The sequence below is a fragment of the Acipenser ruthenus genome, chromosome 14, assembly GCF_902713425.1.
Source record: "Acipenser ruthenus chromosome 14, fAciRut3.2 maternal haplotype, whole genome shotgun sequence".
Lineage (NCBI taxonomy): Eukaryota > Metazoa > Chordata > Actinopteri > Acipenseriformes > Acipenseridae > Acipenser > Acipenser ruthenus.
The window spans coordinates 8,301,938-8,326,906 of NC_081202.1; the positions used below are offsets into that span (position 1 = coordinate 8,301,938).

Sequence of the window (24,969 nt, forward strand, 5' to 3'; positions counted from 1 at the left end):
AATTATGGCTGTTCCATCATAAGTGAGAAAAAAGAAACTAGACTAAGCATTTGTTTTACAGTTTATTATCTCCAGTATGATTGTGAGGGTTAAAATGTTTATACGGATCTCATAACACATGCCCATCAATATCCTGGCTTCCTCTCAAGGAACAGCAATACAGTTAGTAAAAAACTAAAACAATGCAAGTGGTAGTTAAAAACACACACAATTAAACACCACTATAGTGGTGATATGTCGTATCAGTACCATTTTTAGCATAAGAATTTATATTATTTTAGCATATTAAGATAATCGGTGACCTCAACTGCCATGCACATTTTAACCTTCATTCATTTTGCTCTGTAAAATGACACTGGAAGTTTAGATGACCTTTATTCATAATCATAGAAGACAGTAAAATTCATAACAGAAAAGTTTATCTGTGTAATGTATTAAATGCATTAAAAATTACACTGGAAATTTGATGATCTCTATTAATGAACTTAGTAATGTTAATAACAGAGGAAATGTAGGAAGAATTGAAGTTAATACACGACAATCTGCTATCCAATAATTAAAGCTCATTTTAATGTCGCACCATTTAAAACTGATACAAACTATTTGACACATGCCACTTGATACAAAGACATTTCAGGTGGCTGTATCAAATCAATCACATACTTGAACACAAATCTATCCATGCTTTAAATGTAGAAATGAACAGCTTGAGGTTTGGACGTCTTTTACAATTTGACAAGTTTGTACAAGAGTCATAACTACTCAAAAACAATACTTTTTGTATCTTAATCAAATACCAATACAAAACAGATTATTTATTAATAATAATAATAATAATAATAATAATAATAATAATAATAAGCAAGTAGCCATACAAAACCTTTTCTGCAGACACTGCGTTGTACCATACCTGTCCTTGATAAAGACCAGCATCCTGTACGGTGCTGTCGGGTTTGTTCAAAGGTTCAAATGTGTTGCTCATGTACTTGTTCCACAATCTAGTCTCCTTTTCATCAGGAATAGTAAAGCATTTTCTCATCTCCTTTTCAATGGTGTCTAAAACAAATAAAAAAGGAGGTAAGACAGGCTGCACCTAGTAAATTGGATGGGAGACTGTCAAGGAAAAAGCAGGTGTTATAGTGGTGTTGTTGGTACTTTGGTAAGATTACTCTCCCTTTCGTGCCAGGCATCAACCAATGCCTCTGTAATTACAAGTGTAAATGGGGTCCTTCTGTATTCATTACCTCTGGGTTTAGGCACAATCTTTGAACACGAAGACAATAGTGTTAGATCTTTTCCCCTGCCAATACAGGTGAAAACACATTTTCCCTCCCATGGCTAATTTAACCAACAAAGGTTCTCACTTCCTCACCTCTTCAGTTGGGACATTATCCTTTTCTAATACCATTATTTCTGTAAATGTGATTTAAGAGCCTAAAAATATATATATTTGAAGGTACTTACCACAGCACAGAAAAGGGAAAGTATGGCTGCATCTTTCTGAATGGTTAAGTTATGTTGCTGAACAATAGAGATGCTATACTGTGACCTTCCAACTTTGTTGGCTCAACCTGATTTTTTTATTTTCTAAAGAAGTCCATGTACAGCATATTGAATTCAGTTAAGCATAACAAATATCTTGTTAAATATATAGGCTATAAAATGTGGATACGGCAAAGAAAATCAATGACTGAACTGCTCTTTAAACAAGGACCTCCTGGTTCTTAAACTGAACCTAGGAGCTAGATGAGAGAGACTAAAGACTGGCTGGGAACGTTCAGGTCCGGACTGAGATGTGATCGCTGACCTAGGAAGAGGTTCCAGTGAAGTACTGCAAACTTACAAGACAACGATGGAGAACGCCGCTTTTACTCCTTACCTATTGTGTCTGCTTTGCTAAATCGTCTAGTTACAAGATTGTCCATGTTTCCATCCTCACACAACTTCAGTTCTGTGAGATACACCTCTACTTTGCAGTGCTTCACAAACATACCCTGTTCAACCACCTGAAAACAAGAGAATGAAAGACAAGTTCAACAACAATGCATTTTAAAAAGGACAAATCAAAAAACAGACAAATTATCAATAGTTGTTGGTTTTTTTCTCCCATAATATTCTGAAAAACAAAGTGTAGTTACTGCATAGCGATACAAGCTTACAGAAAACACACATGCAACGCTCCTTTGATACAAAAACATTACGCTTTATAAGTACGATGTGAATGAGTACTATCATGTTGGCTTCTAGCTGGAATGAGTAAACTTATAACAAGGTATCCAATTCCCTTTCCTATCATCACTTTACAAAACAACTCGGCGCACTAGTTTTGTCATTACAGTATCACTCAAGTCTTGTTAGGGAATTAATTGTCTTGCTACTGGATTTTCCAGAGGAAAAACAAACGTGTTTTATGAAACATGACAGCTTGTGCCAAAATAACTAAGGATTATCTCACAACACAACAAACAACCAAAAAATTTAAATAAAAAAACAACACCTTGCAAATAACATAACAAAACAGAAACTTACAAAAAAAAAAAAATACTTAGAAAAAACACTGGACCCTATTAACTAAGATTTAACGTGACAGTGATTTGAAGAATGTTTCTTCAAAGCTTTATATTAAGAACACAATACACTTTGATGTTGAGGGAAGTGTTAAAAAGACTTAAAAGCAAACACTATTTAAACACACAAGTTTGAGCATTGTGGATAGGATTGACTGCTGCATTTTAAATGCACTATGAGTTATCATTAAAAAAGTGCACACACAGCAAACCAAAACAATACAGTTCTTCAAACAATTCCTATACTGAAGAAAAATAACTTAATACAATAGCTTAATTTCATACAGTGTAAAGATACTAAATCAGATAAAGAACCTGCTTGTAAATAAGGCAGACTGGTTTTAAAAATCTTCTTTCCAGAGATACAAGATTAATAATTTGTTTTTGTTACCCTTTGAGTCCCGATAGTATTCCCTTGAAATGTAAAGCAAGGGATTCTTATTTTAGCAACTCTATTAACAGCTGTGGGTTGCCTTGCTGCTCAGCCCTTGCCTGTACTAGAGGCCTCTACTTTTTACTACAACAACACAGTCCAAACAGGCTTTATTATTAACCAGCTTTAATGTCCACCCCACTATGTTTAGATGGTATAACGTTTGTACAGAAAGCAAACTTTTGTTAAATGAAAACACTTTGTACTATTTTCTACGTTACCTACCACTGTCCCTCATTCTAGTTTGACCTCAGCTCTTGTACCTCCCACAAAACAAGGTCATGAAAAAGGACCGTTGGAGAAATCAACTCAGCACCAATAAAAGAGAAGTAAAACAAACTGTATTGAAGGTCACTCTTGTTTCAAATATCAAAAAGTATAAAGAAAAAAGAACCATTGAAAATAAACCTGCATTATATCTCGTAGATTATTCCTGCAGCCTATCTGTCATTTAGATTACTCTGAAAATAGCAACATGCTTGCTATTTGATACCACTGACATGCATGGTAAAAGGGGAGGATCAAATAGGTAATGAAGTCCACCGTACAGCATAACACTCAGAAACTCTAGAGCCACTATAAATTAACCACACACTTCAATTGGCTCAGTTTTGTTACAATAATGAGGTTAAAAGTCGATTATTTAACCGTTACATAGCATGCAGAACTTATGATTTGTTTTAAACTTAAACTCCATTATAAACTCACTCTTACATAAAAATACACCTCTTGACATTTTGCATTGCTTTCAAATATTAGTTTTCATAAGCTAAAAAACTAAGTGGTAATGGAAAGGTATTATCTGGTAAGTTTTGATCCATTAACAAAGGTTTTAACTATTGTTTCTATGATGTTTAAAGTAAGATAAATCTGTGCTGGTCAAGAGGGAAGGTATTTTACATAAAACAAGTACTGTAATTTTCAAAAAGAGCTTCTTTCATTTCCAGAAGGAGATTTTTGTGGTCATTATCAGATAAGCATTTAAAATAATCAATTCAGAAAACTATTCTTGTCATTTTAACTGAATGATTTAAGAAACTGTTTCCAGAGAACACCCTACCCATTATGACTGAAGATGGGATTTATCCAGGTAATTTCAAAGCAGGATATTATTTTATTAAGCTACCAAGACCCAGTAAGCACCAAGAATAAAATACTCCAGATCTCAAAACTTTTTTTTTTTTTTCAAAACTCACAATAGGGGCAAAAAAACAGAACAATAAATGACTGATAATTGAAATTGGGAAGATATGTTTACATATGTATTTTCTTTTTTTCTTCATTTTGCTACCTTCAGAACAATAGCTGTATGACTGTCCTCCTGGTAACAGTGACAACATTGACTTTCTCCACTAAAGGGGACCAAATGGCCTCTTTGGTAGCATAACTGATGTTGGCTGAGGCTTTTCCAAATAACTCAATTTCATGCTGAGTGACCTTAGTCATAAGGACTCTCAGCTCCTCCTCAGAAAACATTTCTTTTCTTTTCCGGACGCCAAGAGTACTTTGCTACCCTTGCTCTGACATACTTGTTTGGTTTGATTTCCGTGTTCCACAAATCTCATACAGCTCCTACTGTTCTTTGTACTCCTAGCTCCCCTCACCTCTGGGCTGTAAGTGCAGCCACTAAATACCCCGATGCACAGGCGGTGCTCATTACGACCCTCGTTATCATGATTGCAGCTCATTATTTGTGCGTGTTGAGTAATTTGCATTGCTCTTAAGCTTACATAGGTTGCAGTGCAAAATAATTACCTGGCCGATTTGCAATTTGGATTTTGCAGCTGCAATTGTTCACACTACGTCTATCCTTACATCAGCACCCAAGTGTGGAACATGCAGTTGCATTATTTTAGGGATATTTCAGGGACCTCTTGGGATTTGCTGCCAGGCCACTAGTGTTATAAAGAACACAGGTTGAGAACATCATTTAAATACTGTACTTTCTAAGCAACTGATATGAATAAGACAGACACCATCGACAATTTGCACCTAAACTGATAATTTCATTCAGCAACAGATGTCTACAACCTGGCAACTGGTTTAATTAAACAGCTTGCTTATGGAAGATACAATACCTTTCGTGCTACTGGCTCTTGGTTCTCTGTCAGACCATACCAACTGACTAGCTTATTCCAACCCTCAGTAGGTACCAGGATATAGTCCAACTCATCAATGAGGTGTTCCTTGAGAGACAGGAAGTCGCCATCTGTATAGAACAGGAAAGGTCATTTCATTGCAGGAGATGGGTTAATATGATATACAATTCACACTAGTGCTGGGACAAATAACTGAACAAATATTTTGACATGTATTCGGATATAAAAATCAGATGTTTGTATTAGCTACAAATGACAAAAATACCTTGCACTTATTTACCACCGCACCAAAATTTGCACGACAGTTTAAACAAATGACAAATGAAAAAAGAGCTCTGTGTGATATCTGAGATATATATATATATATATATATATATATATATATATATATATATATACACACCTGTATATAAAAACACAGGACCAGAACAGCAGCTCTTGAGCCTCTGTTAAGGTTTTAGACAGCAAAAAGTAAATAAACCAGATTATGCATGTGCACTCACAGTGATCTCTATGGCATGCCATCTGGGACAAAAATGTGTTGTGCTGCTTTAGAACGAGCCAGAATCTCATGGGACAGAAGAAAGGCAAGCACGATATATATTACCAAGGCTTGAAGTTAACGTATATTTGATAGCATGTTGCTGCCCAAAACTTAAAAATAATTATGGCCCGCCTTTGTGCAGCAGTGTTGAATTTTGATTTGTAAAGTTAATTTGATAAGACTATAATGTCTAGTTCATTCAAATAAAGAGTGTTGCCCATACTGAACTAAGAGAACATACTTTTACCAAACAGAAGAGCCTAGAACATGGACACATTTTTCTAATCATACCTTAACTTAACTGAATGTGCCGTTTCAATAATAAACTGTAATAAAAGAATGATAAAAATGTACCTTTGAGGAGTCCAGAATTGTCAATGGGACCTGGATACACATTCTGGTCTCCCATCTGGTATTTGTCCCAGTTGTCAAAACCAACATATTTTTTCCACTGTTTGAACCAGCGGCTATCAGCCAAATACCTGCAATACACAAATAAATAAATACATAATTAAAACAAGAAAAATATTTATATTAACAGACTTCTTGAGATTACGCATTTTACTGTAGGAGAGGGATGTCTTTAAAGTGAACTTTAAAAAAAAAAAGTTTGCCAAGACAAAGGGAATTAAGTCAGGCTATACATTATATCTGGATAAGGGCGTCTGCTAAGAAATAAATAAATAATATTTGAACTTTGCCAGGAACATGGCTGAATACCCATATTCAACAGTTAACTACCACCATGATGACTAACAGCTGATTCAGAAATCAACACTGCAGAAACTATTTTTACAGCATTGCAGAGCTGTAGTTTATTGTAATAGAAATTTTAAAAAAAAGTTTTTCAAAAGAAGAAACCGAAACTGTCCAATGCCTTGTCCATCCAGTTACAAACTAGCACCCCGTTTTTATAGAGACGCTTTCCAGTTGAAATTCTACAGCTTTACAAAAACTGTGAGTAGGTCAATAACACAAAGTTCAACATTATCACTTCAATTACGGGAACCAACTGAGGGGTAAGGACTGGCTTTAGCGTAAAGTACCTTCAGAGTTTTCAGTTCTGACATTTAGTAAACGTATTTGAAATGGTAATGATAAACTGTATGGGTCAATGAAAAGGGTATAAAAAAAAAAAGCTGCTGAATGGCAGAAAAAATATATTTTAAAAAACTTGGTTGAACTGAATTTTATGTTACCTATCTAAACAGAAATGATTTCACTTCGTATACTGCTGGTGGTGTCCTGTGTTTGATGGAAAAATACAACATTACAGTAGCAACGACTGTACTGCTGCACATGACACATTAATTTGGAAGCAGGAAGTATAATTTCAGTACTTTTACAGTAGCCATGGTTTGCTTTACTACCCTACTGTGTTTATCATCATCAGCGAGCGAGCGAGCTACAAGTGTAGATCTGATATTTAACAAGTATTTGACAGGTGTTTCATAGGCATTCCTATCCTGAGTGAACTAGCAGCTATAACTAGACTTCACTTATTTTAAAACTTCCGTCCATAATACAACCCGAAACAAGTAAATACATTTATAGCTCGTAAAAAAAATCAAATACATTAGACTTCTTAAAATAGTAAATGACAAATCATTTTCAGCCTCAAGTGTTCCACTGAAACCAGCCCCTTCTGATCTAGCTTGTCTCAAGAATGTCTCACTCAATACTGGAACACCGCGGTCCGGCTATCCCTGTTTACCCCAGTATCCATTCGTGACATACCCAAGACATCTTGATTTCAACCCGCACTAATCTCAAGCCATCCGTCACCAACTTACCACGTCTCTCCCTTCCGTAGCTGTGTCTTTAACAGCGCCGCGATCTCCGCTCGTTGAGTTTCCAGATCAGCCGCTCCTCCCTCCGCCATCTTCCCCAATCAGGGCCCGCAGCATTGTGGGAACGGAGCGTCACTAACTCTGCGTAGAGATTCCGGAAAGCTGCTAGAGGAGGCAAGAGAAGCGCTGGGAGAGGCAGGAGACATGCAAGAGGGAAACTCACGACACCTAGTGGAAGGAAAAAAGAACTACTGGTTGTATTAGTATTGGAACAGCACTAACAGTATTGCATTATGTACTGTCAAGCGAGTTTAAGTTTGCTTATAGTTTAACCCTATAGATCCATTAACAGACACATTGTTGCATATTTAAATCTGAATTACACTCAAGGTCTTGAATTTCTCTTCAATTCCACTTGCCTGTCATATATATAATTCGAACCAGAAGAGAAGACGATGAACCCAGAGTTAAAGCGCCTTACACATGGGAGGAGTCATACGCAAAAAACACTCATTGTCATAGAATAGATGTATCGCCCACAACTCAACACGACACGACCATCATGACAGTAAAAACAGACATAATGAAGCATTCTTACCTTTGAATAAGTTAGTGATCAGCAGATGTGTCAGCCACATGAAGAGCACAGCGTGTGGTTTTCAGTAACTACTGTGCAGAATATATATTTTTTTATGGGTAAATATCGGGACTTTCTTCCTATGCATCCGGACGCAGGACATTTGCTAGGAAATCGGGACAGTCCCGACCATAGGGACTATTGGCATGTATGGGTCTGGTTGATACAGAAAACCTGGTCCACTGCACAAGGAGATGAGCACCACAAATATGATTGCAACCTCTTTGAATGCTCTTTTAATAACAAGGCCAGATTTTTTTTTTTTTTTTTTTTTTTTAATTTATGGAAGAAGATCATAATTCAATGCTCGGGTCATTAGAGCACAATTCTGCACATCTCATCATTATCATTGATCTGTCCCATCCTGCATCCTCATTCTATCTACCACTGTTGTCTGTGCCAACATTTGTTTTCATGTCACCCATAATAACCAGCGCATTATGTCTCTGTATCTTTGGACTCACACTCTGCTGCATGGTCATAAAATGTGTTCATGTTCTTCTTCTTCTTTTTTATGTATTGATACACACAGCTTTATTATTACAAGGCTTACTGTGCAACTCCCTTCTGAAGCCTGCGGATTCAGGATCTATAATACTCTATATTATTAGTCCTTATTATTAAATAAAACGAAACAAGATCAAATCTGACTGAAAAGAGTAATTCCTTGTCAAGTCAGCCAGTGGTCACCATTTGACCATCCCAGATTTAAAAATCTATATAGTAAGTGCACTTTTATTAAAAATCAATTCAATTACCAAAATAATGTCCTTCATAACGTCCAACTGTAGGTAACATGGGGAAGACGCCCCCATGGGGTAAGATGCTTACCCTTATTAATTTGTGTTTTAATACTTAATGGCCCAATCATCGCATTCTACTGTTATTTTGAAGCAACACGCATGTGGAAGCTTGGGCGTCAAAACCGTTTTTGGGTAAGTTTGTGTAACTTTTCGGCTTTGAAAATCAGTTGTAGGTGTATATGAACAGTTTCAGATTATTCTGGAAAGTGTGCCATGGTGATAGTAAAGCCTTATGAGTATACATCCAAGAGAAAGCACAGGGTGATAACAGGGGATTTTTAGTAGGCCCAAACATTTGATTGGTATTTATGAGTCACATCTTACCCTGAGGACGGGGCAAAACGCCCTTTGAAAACAAAACATATTTTGTTAAATTACAAGAATAGCAATTTATTTTCTTTGAAAAATGTTCATAGCCTTTGTACACTGATTTATGAACTTTACTTTTATACTTCTTTCATTTAAAATTTCCATCATTTTCGGTGCATAAAATGAGATTTCCCTTAAGGGGGCATATTCCCCCATGTTACCCCCCTTTATACTGCTGAAGCCAATGACATTCACCACAGCCACTCGTAATATTTAAAGGAATACCCTCCAAATGTGCATCATATTACATTTGTTTGTATCCGTTTATAATATGCCATGATAAATATTCATATCTGTCATTGATTACTGTTTCTGCACTCATGGATATTGGCATGTTTAATAAAGTCAACAACATATCTTTGGGGCAATCTGTGATCAAACCTGAGTAAGATGGCATATCTGTAATTTGGAAATGCCCAAAAGTCAGACAGTTGATAGATACTGTCGGCTTACTGACACTTTTTCAATATTTTATATACACAGTATGAACTTGTTGACAAAACATAATGAAGGGCCATCTACTGTACTGATTGTATAACACAGGGCCACTGCTGCGTTTTTCTGTAGTCAGTGATCAGAGTGATCAACAGTAACCGCAACTGGAACACCAATCACTACTGTATCCCATGAATTTTGAGATTTAAAGAGTTTTATTTTAAAATATTTAAAAATAAAAACTCACTATAGATATGTCCTCACCAGAACACGGACATCTTCAGTGTGAAGACGTGCAGCGCCTCAGTTTGGCTCTTGGGGGCGACATTGTACAGCATTTGACTTCTTTAGCTGCTATTAAATCGCAGATTCCCTTAGGATCTATTTCACACTTTGTAATGTTGACACTGGTATAATGTTCCGTGGGAGGATAAGAAAGCAGCACGAGTTGATAATCCTGTATTTAAAATGTGATTACAGTAAAGCTTGGCACTGTGCTGAATGAGTTTAGCTGTCCACTGGGTATTCTTAAAGTTACAACGAAATGAAAATGTTTAATAATACAATTTCCAACAATACCGGCTACAGTATGTTGTCCATATGTGGAATAAATCAAATAAAAAGCAATGTGGGCTACAGAAAAAAAAAAAGTATTTACACTGTTTCCATAATGAATATTTATAGGTTATTTTAACATAAAAGTATTTTATATTTACCTTGAGTGATTGTTATATCAACATCGCATAGAAATACAATGGATTATTTGTTACTATTTAGCAATGCGCTTTCTGTTTTTGTTTATCAAGGAACGTAGCTGTTTTCTGCGCATTGGTGTTTAATAGAGTTACAATTCAAACCACGATCTGCATGAGCCTGGTGGTTAATCTTTATGATACTCTTGACAGAGGAAACAGTGGAAGGTCTAGCAGCAGTACAGAGGTACAATATTATCTATTAATTGGACTGTAGATCACATCACAAACAGTGTGCTGCCAGAGGCTGGAAGCTGCAATGAAGAGCACGAGGACTGGACGGCTTAGTCTCCTGTGAAACACGGAGGAGAAAGGACTGTCTCCACCAGCCAGCCACAGTCTACAGTCGGATTTACTTAAAACACATGTTACTTTCAACAGTCACCTGACATACTGCGAGGGTCCACATTTGTCGCTAAGTTTTTAGCAGTGCGTATATGCTGACCGCCTGGAGGTAAATCTACTCGTTCAATTATATTTCTCTGGGGAAGAAGGTGGGAAAAGGAAATCCTGAAATGTGAAAACCAAACAAATCGGAGAAAAAATGAGCTAGGTGATTGATGCAGGAACCTCTTGTAATCAGTTCCAGCGCTACAGAAGAAGACTTGATTCCAATAATCTGGAAGGGTTGTTGCACAGTGCTGCTGCGGGACTTCCTATTCCACTGCAAACTGTAATTGGTTCCAAACCTGGATAAAGCGTTGTGGATTGAACTGAGACCTCGTTAGATTTGGGCTGTGAAACAGCTGTATCTGCAGATTTTACATCTGGCTGGGAAGATTGTGAAGACTTGGCTTTAAGAATGCAAAGGGATTAAGAATGGTCTTTTTGTAACCTGAAGGAGGTTGATAGGTGTATTAAGGAAGCGGAGCAGCAGGTAGGTAGTAAAAGTGATTGATGCCTGGGATTTACAGTTTATTTGTCATGCGGCATTTTATTTATTTAATCTATCTATGCCTTTTCATTATCTCTGACTATACCTGGCTAAATGCAAATAGCTAAGCGGCTGACATTCGTTTAAGAATATTGCGCAATTAAATATCTTGAGATGTGAAAATAACTAATATTTGATTAACTCTAAATACAATTAAATTAGGAATTTGGCAGTAATTTATCGTGGAATATTATAGCCTACCAGTAACAATAAAAAAAGCAACGGTAAGAAATGATATAAAGTTCTGATACGCAAAGACGTATAGTTTAGTGCTGTGGTGTGCGACTGTCCTGACACTAAAGAGACATCTGATTAAGGCCTGACGAGCTTTAATTTTAGACACCACTGAAATCAATTTCAGTTTGTAACTGTATTGGAATCTCGGTGACAGTGTCAGTGCAGCACCGGATCAATGCTGTGTGTCAAGTTGCTTCTTTTAATTCTTCTCAATCTGTCTACTTTAGTAGTATTATTCAATCCCACATCAGATGTGGGTGCTGACAAGGTCTTTGAAATAGTATTGATTCATGTAAGAGAATTAAAGCCCTGTCAGCACAGGATCGCCATAAAATAGGTAAATCTAACTTTATAAAAAAGCTACAGTAACTGACGTCTGTGATGTTCAGTACAGTTATAACGAAGTCGATAGTACACATCAACATATTCATTATGTTTATTTTAATGTATTATTATATTTGAACAATACACCTTTTGTGTATAGATTACATTGACTATTTGTCGTTGTGTTCCTTCAAGTTGTTCAGCTGTAGAAACGTACAGGTTGCACAATACAATACAATACTGTGTAGCTAATGTCCCGACTCTAAAAGTTATAATATATGAAACACAATGTTGATTTGTGCTTTAATAATCACCGTTTTAGAGCAAACAGCTTCCTTTATTTGGTGAAAACATTATTTGTGTTGTTTTTCACCACCCAAATCCCCGTTTCTGTTCTCCGAGCAATGGGCTGTACTTAATGACAACTTGCACAGACTACCGATACAATGCATAGTGTATACCCACACGATTTATTTTCTATTGTTACAATTACAAATATTACTACTACTACTACTACTACTACTACTACTACTACTACTACTACTACTACTAATAATAATAAAAAGACAACTCATTTTTTAGTAACCATTTCCAGTATTTGCTGCTTAAATGACTGTCGATTAAAAGATCATTGTTATCGGTTTACCAGTACCTCATCAAGCAGAGCCAGTTCAGTACGGACATGGTGGTGGTATTTTAGTTATTCTGTTGTTTGGTGCTTCATCTCAATTTGTATTTTAAATTAATACTGGCAAACACCTGTCAGGCTGTGGAAACGCAGAGGCACACTATCTGAACTGACAGCTTGGATTTGCAGAATCATTAGGATGATGACACAGTTTTCCACATTTTAAGCTCTTTGCAGAAACAGTTATACAATAAAAAAAAGAAGTGAGCTGTCAATATTAATTATTTTAATTATTAATTATTTAGTTAGTTAATTATTTTTTTAAATTAAAACCTGGAATTACTTAAATTTGCGAACTTTTAATTTTAAAAAGATTAAAAACAAAATAAAAATAAAAATAACAACTGAAAGAAACTGAAGTAGCCTGCTGTGTTACAAAAAATACTTCAAGTTTTTTTTTTTTTTTAACCCAGTATTTAAAAGCATGTTTTTGCTGCAGTTAGGTCTGGGGATATGTGTCAGAACCCACTGCTGTCAATGTGACAATGTGCGACATGCTTATTTATAAACCAAGGTTGTTCAGCAGATTATGATTTCATCTATAGGTTTATGTTTGTAGTCATAATCTGTTTTAAAGGCATATATAGAAAGATATGATAGAAAGTTGTGATGCCTATTTAATTAGTTTAAAAAATCTTGTATTTTATAGATCTGTTGACTATTATGAAAACAACTTCAGTATGGAAACCTCCTATGTGTTTTTCTTTTTTCTCCTTTTTACTTGGAATACTGGTGACTAAACATATTATTATAAGTTTAACAAGAGAGAAGTGAAGCTTGTTTTCATTGTTTGTTGAATTTTGTTTGTTTGCTTTCACAAAGTTTACCCATTTAACAAAGGGCCTACAAAACCCAGCTACAATTGTTAACATACCTTAACTACAGTGTTGACATTATAATGTACATGGGTGTTTAGCACAGAGCTTGTGGCCATATTCACAAAGCACTTACCACTGTGCGATTTTTAAACAGATTGGAGTGACGTGACCGTCCTGCATTATTGAATGCTATCATGTTTTAACGGCTGCATATCTGGAGATCAATATTAGTCCTTTAACGCTTTCATGCAGTGTCAAGCAGTGTAGGCTTTGAGAGAGCCACCATTCCTATCCCCTTGGATGACATTTATACAGGTGGAAATCCTCAAACAGACTTTTCTTAAATATTTACTTACATCTTATTCAAAGAAAATATGTACCAGTGTGAGAAATGAGTGGGGTATACAAAATTGGGTTTCAGATATCGAAACAACGGCAGCACTTGTTTGCTGCTGTAAAATGTTTTTGATTTTTAGTTGTTTCCACTGTGTTTTTATTGTGTTTAGTGATGTTAATAAGGAGGCTAAAACCAATCTCCCCTGGGGGAAACACCAGTATTTATCTACAGCACCAGTATGTGGACCGACACTGTAGATCATTAAAAGAGACCCCCAAGTCTCTGATTGCCAGTATTTTACCAACATTTAGATACATTCTGTGGAAAACAGTCACAAAACAGCACAAGTGAAACACAATCACCATGATGTTCTGTGAAATCTGTTAATATTTTAATTAGGAGCCTCTAGCAGTCATTTCTTGTGGCAGAACTTATCAGAATCAATTACGTGAATGTTGTATATTCTCACCAGTGTTGCATTACAATTATATTTGTGAACTACCAAATAGTTACGCGTTTCTTCTGTTTATTTTGAGCTAAAGTCATAATAACTATCACATATATATATATAAGCGTTAAGAAAACATGCATTAGTAGGTGACACAGATTATCTCAACTCCTAAAAAAAACAAAAAAACAAAAAAACAGCAACCAGTAGCATACTATTTTAAATCCATGCGTCAGGGCCAGTATTACATTTTCCATTTTGTTCAATGAAGCTCCTCAGATTTTATTGAGATTTACCTCAGTGAATTGTGTAGTCTTTCTGTTGAGTTTATAGTCTGTACATGATAATATGTACAGCAGACAATAACTCTGCGCATATGAATACACACAAACCCTTTCAGAGATGTTCTGCTTTGAACAGAAACAAATAATCTGTGCAGAACATCACCTGGGTGAGCTTGTTAGTGATAATGCAGTCCAGTCTTCCTTTATGACCAGTGGTGTCATGTAGCTTTAGTCACAAAGATGGATTACTGGAAATAACAAGGAAACCATTACAAAATGCCACTGGTTTCATGAACGGTTTCATGAGTATGAACCCGTATTGTCCTAATAAGAATAGGATTCTTCACAAATACTGTTTTTGAATTGCCTGCTTTTTTTTAATAAATAAAGATCTATACCCTTTCTAGACTATTTGTTGCTTTGTTTGGATAGCCTGGAAAGGTTGGAGAGCAATCGTATAATTAATCAAAACAGACTTTTAAAAAAACAATGATTAATGAGTTAAAGCTTTTTGAATCTGGGTCGTAATATGCTGTAATATCCTTATTAGCATATATAAATCATATGGTTCATTCATATATAATTGAGAGTAACAATGCAGAAAACTGACAACTATTGACATTCTATACAAATGACTTAACCACAGAAGGATCAAGTAATAGAATAATAATTATTGTTATATTCCATTCAATTTCATCAGACATTTGAAAGACTGTAATCAATATATTATTATTATTATTATTATTATTATTATTATTATTATTATTATTATTATTATTATTGTGTTGTTTTTTTTTAAAGCGTTGAGGATGATTAAATCTTGTGAATACAAAGGAAATCGAGAAATGCATTTTTCTGTTTTCACTGTATGAAATGCAGGATGCTCACATATGAGTGAATGGGAAGGTGATGCAGTTCTTGAAGGAGATTAAATCAAACCAAGCACACTGTGCCCAGAAGTAAAGAAGGAGATTTTTACAGGTCGGAATCTGTCATGTCTGAGTTTGAAAATGTTAACAGAGTCTCCCGTGAATAGAAAATGACATAGGTGAATTTTTCCATAAATAGGATTTGTATATAACACATGAAAACGGATGTTTTTTCCCCAGCAACTAAGGATAGTGGGCTTTTATTTTTCAGGAAAACAATATATAAAAATCACAATTGCATAGATTTTTAGTTACAACAGAATGTAATTTGGCATATATTGTGTGCTAACAGATGCTTTATTGACATTATTACTGGTCCCCCAGGTGTTAGAAATATTTTGGTTCTTTTACCTTAATTTAAAATATGCAAATATTTAAAATACAATACTGTAGATAAACTACTACATCCTGGTATCTTTGTGTTTGAACTGCACCATAGGAAGTGATTACAGTGGGTATGTGGAAGAAGCATCAACTTGTCATCTAGCAAGTTTCTAAATGTTTGTATGTATTTAAAAATGTTTCTACCTTATAAGCCTATGTTGAAAATATTAGCCCTTTTCCAAGGGCAGAAAGCAGCAGTGCACAAATTAAAAACTCATTAACAAGACAATGGCTTGAAGATGAAATAATACTATTACAGTTGGTAACAACCTTTTAGAATCTAGATTAAGATATTAAATAATTTTGGTATTTAAAAAATGTTTTTTTGTTATTTATACTGGAGATGACGAGCGAGGTTGTAATGTTATATAAAGCTTATGTTGTTTTATATGCCATTGGCATTTTGTTTCCTTTGTTTCCAAGTCAAGGCTATAATAAACACCCTTACTCATTCACTTAAAGCTTACAAGGAAGGACACAGTGGTGGTAATTAACAATTGTAGATAAAAGCAGTTCCATAGCAATGCACTACATTAAACAACACAGGGCTCAAGAGCTCACCATAGAGGTGTCGGTATTAAACGAGTTCAGGCTGAATTCACAACATTACAACTCACTCAGATCCAGGTTAGTAGGACTGGCTTGAGGTAGAATTCTGTTAAAGCAGTTTAACAGGCTGAGACCCCGAATAGAGCTAAGATTAAGTTTAGGGGAATTCTATTAGAATGGCATAACTCACTTATATACAGGGCAGTGTTCAGTGGGATTTCATCACAGTTGTGTAATTGTTTCAGAGCCAAGGGTAACAATGAGACTAAAGATTGAATTCCTTCATAGTGTCACAGTTCTTGGGCACATATTAAAGCCACTCCAATAAAATGTAGTATTTAGGATATCACACATCATAAGAATGTACCAATAATTAAATGTGAATTGCATAAAAAAGGATGTTTACAGCAACCTTGTAAGCTTTCACAATGATATTAAAGAATTGTTCCAATTTTATTTACCTAATCATGGCCCTGCTGGTTTACAGCAGATGTAACTAAAGCCTTCTACTGGTGATCTCTGTTTTTTTAATTTCTCCAAGGATGTAGTTAAATGTAGTTATTTGTTAAATGTTTCTATTAAGATTCTTTCACAGCACAAAGGGGACTCTAATGTGCTGTGCTAATGTTGTGTCAACATGTTATCACTACTACTAATTAAATTAAGTTAAAAACTTTTTTTTTTTTTACTTTCGCTAATACATTTTAGGACCTAACGATAACTTAATACTGCAACTTACACAAATACAACGACGTGCATTCAAATCCTAATTAAAAAATAAAAAGCTACTGGTACTTGTATACCTTGTTTCCATGGACAGCTAACTCAAGTCGACTGGCGTGTGCTCGAATTGGTCTGATTTCTCCCAGAACTCGAGTTGCTGGACACCTCGAGGTGGTGAAAAAAATATGGCGTTTCCATGCTTTTCCGAGTTACCGGAATTATCATGTGAATTGGGCACGAAATACTTGCGAGTTAAAGGTCAAGAAGTGCATTCACTGGACGGTTTTATTGTCAATGATTTAAAGATAAATCAATCTAGATAGTCTTTCACATTTGTTTCACGCAGTACATATACCTCTGGCAGACTGGTATGCAGAACAGGGAAAGAAGCGCTGGAGCCGTCTGCGTTGAATGCACGTCTTGAACTAAGGAAATAATGTGTCAGATGTCAAAGTGGATATGAGAATGGCAGTGATGAAGCCAGTTTGCTTGAAAACATTAAAAGTAGACCAGTCATTTCCAACAAAGGATTTAAAAATCTGGAATTGATCTGAGGCACTGTAAACTGTGCCTGCTGCTGTAGTAGGACTGTTTGTTTTTATGGGGCAGCAGTGTGGAGTAGTGGTTAGGGCTCTGGACTCTTGACCGGAGGGTTGTGGGTTCAATCCCCAGTGGAGGACACTGCTGTTGTACCCTTGAGCAAGGTACTTTACCTAGATTGCTCCAGTAAAAACCCAACTGTATAAATGGATAATTGTATGTAAAAATAATGTGATATCTGTATAATGTGAAATAATATATAATGTGATATCTTGTAACAATTGTAAGTCACCCTGGATAAGGGCGTCTGCTAAGAAATAAATAATAATATGTTAAGCATTTTTCATGTTCTTTTATTTATTTATTTTTTTTACAAGAGTTTAATTAAGAAACAGCCAAAGCTGTTTATGCCAGACTTGTTAGAAAGTCTGTAACAAAATGGTTGTCATTGTCGATACGTTGTAGATATTACTAAAGACACCCACCGTGCTGGTATCGCAAAGTCCATAAACAAAACAAAGCGTTAAAATCAATTAGTTCTGCACTGTATAAAGCTGAGCTGAATTTACCAGTGCTTTCTAGTCTAACTGATTAGAAGGCCTTCTTTGTTGTTCTCCAAGTTGCTGCAGTGACATTGTAGATGCTAGTATAACGATTTACTGTAAATGAGATCCTGTTTTAGCAGGCAGATTTCATTAAGTAAACAATTATTTGAATCTTTTTGGAATTAAAAGTATAAATGCAAAACTGCATTGCATTTTTCTTTGTGACCATGCTAAATGAAAAATGGCAATTACAAAAACGTCAAAATCCCCCAAGGTAGCAAATCTGCCAAATTTAATACCAGCCAAAATGTCCCATTATATGGTATGTTCCCGCCCCCTATAACATTTTTGACTGACATTTAGTGATGTAATTTCCTTCCGGCCCGAATTCAGACTTTAGAATTCAGGCCAGCCCGAGGAGTGAAATCGGCCCAGAGCCAACTCGAGTAATTTAAAAACATGGAAACTAAGCTGTGGGTAGGCAACTCAAGCAAGTTCCTGAGTTCTGTGGTTCATGGAAACGTGGTATTATTCTTTTACATATTTTACATTTTTTAAGGGGTCGACAAAAACAAACCGTTCACAAATCATGTTAGCTTTTGTGCATGAGGTAACTGAACTGAAGAACAGCGCCATGTAAACAAAATTGTTTTTTTAGTATTGAGTTATTATTTAGGTTATTGGAAATACCCACGACACAACATCATCCACCTCAGGAATATTGACGCCTGAACATTTCCAGACCACATAAGGAATTCTGAGCAAACCGCATTACTCATGGAATATTGGGGAATACGTTTGTATTCATAAGCAACAAAAACTAGTGCTGCATAAAATCACAAAACAAACTCACAGAAAAACGTTGTGTTATTTATATTTTTTTTAACGCAACCATTTTCTAATAGCAATAGAACCCTCATAAGAGGGCTTTACGATCTGTCAAGGCCCTTCTCATTATGTTTAATGACACAAGGTGATCCTTACCAGACTGTAAAGCCCTCTCCTTCAGCTTCTATTACTTAAGTCTTGCTCAACAAGAATTAAAATGACACAAGTCATTGTTTAAACATTAAAACACTGTATGGTCACTTTCTGAGTGAAAATCAGAGCCGGAAATATTCCCTGTACTTCCAGTGTTAGCCTCACCCATTTCCAGTAATGTCACATGAGTATGAATTTCCATATGAATATTGGTCTCCAAGTATTCGCATTTTGGTGTTGATAAATCTCACTGCTTCTAAATCTGTTTGTACATGGAACTAGCATTTGAATCACCTACAATTTCCCATATAGGGTGCATTTTACCCTACATAAGCTGTCTGCGGAATGTGCTTGTAAAGATTTAAACATTATTTCAGAAGAACATGAAGTGAACCGCAAAAAACAACAACAAAAATGTTTTTAAATGCGGAGATAGAAGTCTGAAGTATCTATGGATATATTATAAATATTACTCAAGTTAAACAAATATAAAAAAGAATGCAGCCTTTGAAAGGAACAAAGGTATAACAAATTACATTTCACCAACAATGTTATTAAATCAAATTTAAAAAACTCCTATATCAAAGAAACTCAGTGACTGCAGAGAAATAAAGAAAGAATTGGAACAGAGCTTGCAGCACTAGTAAATGGCCGTATACATAGCCCTGAGTGTGCGTGAATCAAAAACCTTTCTCTCTCAACTTTCTCTGTTGATAAATCACATACTTTTGGTTGAAATGCATGTACTCTTTTTAATGTAAAATGTGCGTACACACATTTGTTAAATATGGGCCAAGGTTTTGAACATGGAGTTCACTGTACCTGGGATAACACTGTATTTGTGGAACCAATTTCTCATTTACAGTTTTGCAGGTATTTGAAGTTTGAATGATTATCTGGGATATAATATATTTAGTGAGCAAGGAGTCTGATGGTTTTATTCAGAAACATCAGAAAGCTTAGTTATCAGCTCATTGGGCCCTTTCCTCAGATTCTGGCAACAAATGTTCATTCAATGGCTGAATGAAACTCCTTGTAATGTGAACTTAAAATCAAAAAGAGTAAGAAAGCCTCATGACTCCACCTGTTTCAAAATGCTTTCCGTAGAAAAGATAATTGTTAATATACTGTATTATGACTTTTAATAATGAAAACAAATAGGGGGTTGGTTTTTACATCCCAGGGAAATAAATTCAGTAATAATTTATGCAGAGAACAGAAACAATGTATCTAAATACATATTCGATATTAGAAACTTTCTCTCATTAAATAAAACATGTCACCCCCACTGAATTTCATTCTAGCAAAGCTTTCTTTCTTTCTTTCTTTCTTTCTTTCTTTCTTTCTTTCTTTCTTTCTTTCTTTCTTTCTTTTTTACTAAAAAGGTTTGAACACTAACTCAGCGCTGGGACCTCAGCATCTTATAGATGTTTTCCAATGTGATGGGTGCCAGCAGCATATAAAAATCCAAGCTGAAAATTGTTTGAGGGCATCTGAGGTGCACAGACAGACTAGATGCCTCACATCTGTTAGAATTTGAGTGGAGTTGTTTACATTTTGCTGCGAGGTATAATCATGTCTTTTCGAGTTGTATAACGCACACACACACATAAAAAATGTATGCAACAATCAGTAAACCCCTTCTCTTGTCAAAATGAAAACAAAAATGACCAAGAAAAAAAAAAAAGAGCTTCGGAACTTTTATTCAAAATAGATTTCACTTCTAGCACCTCAGAAAGCACCTTCATTTATTCGTCAATCCTAACACATGAGTAAGCCCTGTGTTTGTCATTGGCTGTCTCGTCTTCAACATTATCTGTGCCTTTTTTTCCAGTATAGCTGCAACAGTGCACCAGACACTTAAGGACATATTATAAAATAAACAAAACAACATTTTAACTCACTATGAGCCTGCTCATCCTCTGATCCCACGACCAAGCCAATTGCCTCTTTACACCCAAGATCCAGCAAATGTTGAGATGCCCATGGTGGACAAAGGACAGTCAGGCTAGTGTCTGCGTGAGCTCACCAGGCACCTGGTCAGTTGGGTCTGCTGTAGTCCTGTGAGGAGAAACAGTTGATTTTTCCTCCCTAACCCACAGGAGAGGAATAGCTAATGTAGGGCTACTGATTTTCCACGATCGCAGAATCACGGACGGAATCACGGAATTAGGCCTTGGGAATGGAATTTGAACTTTGGGAATGGAATTCTGTTTGCAACTGCACCTTTAAAAAAAAAAAAAAAAAAACGGCGCAAAATAATGGGTTGCTTTGAAAACTACACTACCCAGAAGCCCAGCGATGACGCGTGTATAAAACGTTTTTTATGTTTATTTGGATCATTGGATAACGAGAAAACAGGTGGTTTTGTGGGCGTTATGCTGATGGACTGTCTGTCTGTTCCGCCGCTGTCTGTGTGTTGTGTGAGTCGAGTTGTTTAAAAAAGCAACTAGCTGTTTTGTTAGAGTTCTATTCTGTGGAATAATTTTGGAGTATATACAGAAAAGTGAAAAGTACCTGAAAAAAAAAAAAACGATCATCAACCCCCAGGTTAAAAAAACTTAATTGAATTTATGTATTCATTTATTTAGTTGTTATTGCAAATCTGTTACTCCGTCACCCGCTCAACACAAGGAAACGGCATGGTGGTTGAGGTGAAACCTTTAGTTTTATAACTTATTGTTTCTAATTTATCATTAACTCCTTAATAATACTACATACTTAGAGTGATTTTTAGTTTTTTTACGCATGTTGCTAAAACTAGTTGAAGAGCCCTGCTCTAACTAAGGCAACTCTGTCTGTCCAGGGTATACGAGAAACACATGCAAGCAGTTTTACAGCAAGTACAGCATAAACCAGTCTGCGCTGTTGCAGATTAAACTACAGATGGGAGAGATAAGTGTCCTGAACATTGTATTTAATTTGTAATTTTATGAAAATTGTATATTTTTGTTATAACGCCCCTCGTTTTCTACTAGTCTGTACATTGTAATGCCAGAAATAAGCTGTTTTTTCAAAACACCTTTATTTGTTGACTGACTTACAGTACATTGTTACTAGTGGACTGCTTTAAGAAATATTTTTCCTGAAAACTACAGTATCTCAGGGATTTAAATAAAAAAATGAATTTCATGTAAAAATGTTATTTATGTTCCAATTACGTTGTTAATTCTTAATAAATTGGTAAAAACAGAAAAAACGGAATTGGTAATTTTGAAAAACGGAATTTGCCATTCCCAAGAATGGAAAATCAGGATCCCTAATGCAACGTCCTTGTGGGATCTCCAGTGAAGATCAGCATCTTTAGAGCCTGCACTCCCCTGACTGTTTGATTCACTCTGCGCACCACACGGTTGTGCCTTTACCAGGTGATCCACTGAGGACATGATGCTTTTTGAGTCTCTTCAATTTAATTTGGTTCTGAATCTCATTTAATTTTACACAGAAAGATAATGTGTATAGTAAAGAAAACAGTACATATTAATTAAATAAGGGGATTCTAAATAGGTTAATCAGATTAAAGTATCACAAAGAGTTTACAGGTGCTGCCATTCAAAATACTACTACAGGGGCTATTGAAGGAAATTGTATTGTATTGCAGCGCTGTACATAATGCAGTACATTAAAAATGAAACATACTTACACAGCATGAACCCCCTTTACAGCATAATGAGCAGTACCTCATTCCTCTGGCATTCTTCTACTGAATGATTGATAAATCCCTTCCAATGAAACAACTGTCAACAAACTATTGTTTGCTCATTTTACCAACCTATACAAAGTGACTATTCATATTAGCTTTTACTAATGGAACTAAATTAAACAGATCCTGAAATGAAAGATTCCTGTAATTAGTTTAATTATTCTCAGTAGCTGCTGTAGAAATGTTTTCTCAATACGTTATATCATTGACATTGGCCAGACAGTTACTATGGTATTTGACATCACTAAATTCATGGTTATGCTTTTATTAGCTCTGCAAAGCCACCCACTGAGACATCCTTGAGTGGCTATTGCTATTGTGTTGTTCAAACCCAAAATTGGAAGGTTTTGTAGCAGCAGTACACAGCCTTGTATTTATAATTTTTTTAACACTCAACCATACAGTAATACTAAAAATAATTGTAGTTATAAAACGTAATTTAACAAGACGCTTTTGTCTTTTGTAATGTAACTTCAGTTTGGAAGGAAGGACTGCACCACCACATTATGTCACCTTTCATCCAATCATGAAAAATGTGACCTGTCTTGCCGTTGTATTAGTTTTCAATTGCCCAATAATTACCTACAGAGGGTCTATCGCCTTGTCCAATTGGTCATGCAATAGACTCTCAAACCAAGTGGGGTGACACCAAATATTTTTCTTCTACCATACTCGACAATCATTAAATAATACAATTAAATACAAGTTCTGTGTACTGAAGGTTTATCCTGAACTACTGGATTGTATTGTTTGTTTATATGACAAGTACTGTTGCATTCTGGGAATTGCTTTTTTTAAACCAAGCTTTGCATCTGCTTGGCAATGCAGCAAAGTCAGTAATTTACTCAGTTGTTCTGTAGTTGGATTGTACTGAATGCAAGAAGAGATTCAATGAGATCTTGAAACTTGGATAAATTATGAATATTTGTTTCTTCTTGTGTGTATGGATCATGCCATTTCGCCATAACTTAAAACAATCAATGAAAATGAGCCAGACGTTTTCAATTCTGTGTGATAGTACTTTAATAATAATATTGTAAGTACTAAACACATTGCTCTCTTTAGCATGGATGGAGAGAGACACAGGCAATGGAAAACAATTTGAATAGATTGTATAGTGGATGGGAGATGAAAAGCGTGGGTCCGAGGTTACATATTGTTACAAATGTTTTTTGCATTTTTATAAAAATGTCCTGCATGCATATAATGTTCTGCATAAATGCAATGTCAATGCAATTATTCTGTACTAACAGGCAATGGTAGCACAGGGCCACTACAGTGGAATAAGTCATACTACAATGGTACCACAGTGTTAACCTTTTTTTAGATTTCAAAATACCAATGGCATCACAATGGAATTCACAAATACACACTGGCAGTATCAGTGTGCTATCACAGCTGGACAACTGTGCAAAATTTGTTTCAAATCCATTCGACTGGTATGACAGTATCTGAATGGAAAACTGTTTCTGTCTTTGTAAGAATCTACTTTATCACCAGCCCAGGATGACCTCTAAACACAGCTGCTTAACAACTGTTTTCAGGGTCACTGCTGAAGAAGAAAGTACTGTATTGAAAGCTGTGATAAGCAATGTCCAACAAAAACCCTTTATTTTCTGTGCAGCTGTAATCCTATATTCAACTACGCTTAGCACAACAAATATATGTTTTTTTAGATATACATCTCCTGATAACTTCTACACTAAGATCACGATTTCTATTACTTCTAGTAGCAAGGAGAGTCTGCAAGGAAAAAAAAAATATATATGTTCAGTTATTAGCATTGTAAATCTCGATTTTACAATTTCAGAGTTCACCAAACAACATTCCCAGGCGTCTTTCTGCCAGTGGCAACTCAATTTTCCCGGGCCATCCCCCACTTTGTGCAGGATTTAGAATTTGAGTATTTACTGTAATCTGTGGCAAATACCATGGCTGGGTTTTGAATGATTTTATTTGCTATTCTTCACATTTCTGCTGACAGATTGTTCTGAGATGGCCTTGGTTCAGATAACAGTCATTTAAAGGAATTGGCTTACTTGGTGTGAGTGTTTTATATTTTTCTGGTGTCAGGTCCTGTACTTAAAGCCAAACTGGGAAGAGATACAGATTGTGT

General features: G+C 35.6%; 2 protein-coding genes across 10 annotated transcripts in view; one reads left to right on the plus strand and one right to left on the minus strand.

The window, feature by feature from the left end:
- The window catches only part of LOC117419470 (ubiquitin carboxyl-terminal hydrolase 15-like), a 31,438-nt gene extending 23,820 nt beyond the window's left edge, over nt 1–7,618 (minus strand). For 2 of the 6 annotated variants that reach the window (XM_058985735.1, XM_034032235.3), the window contains exons 1-5: nt 7,437–7,618; nt 5,998–6,125; nt 5,079–5,209; nt 1,880–2,006; nt 911–1,056 (exon numbers count right to left, since the gene is read on the minus strand). In XM_058985735.1, the coding sequence (XP_058841718.1) occupies nt 911–1,056; nt 1,880–2,006; nt 5,079–5,209; nt 5,998–6,125; nt 7,437–7,525 (621 nt within the window). In that variant the 5' untranslated portion in view covers nt 7,526–7,618. Of the gene's footprint in view, nt 1–910; nt 1,057–1,879; nt 2,007–3,225; nt 3,443–4,755; nt 4,880–5,078; nt 5,210–5,997; nt 6,126–7,436 lie in introns of those variants that run through there. The other 4 variants (XM_058985736.1, XM_034032236.3, XM_034926187.2 and 1 more) reach the window with 3 other exon arrangements.
- Nucleotides 7,619–10,542: 2,924 nt separating this feature from the next.
- Nucleotides 10,543–24,969, plus strand: part of LOC117419581 (chemokine-like protein TAFA-2) — a 43,901-nt gene continuing 29,474 nt past the window's right edge. The window contains exons 1-2 of one of the 4 annotated variants that reach the window (XM_034032456.3): nt 10,543–11,306; nt 15,379–15,480. The gene's annotated coding sequence lies outside the window, so the exon portion shown is untranslated. The remainder of the gene's footprint in view (nt 11,307–15,378; nt 15,481–24,969) is intronic. The other 3 variants (XM_034032455.3, XM_034032454.3, XM_034032457.3) reach the window with 3 other exon arrangements.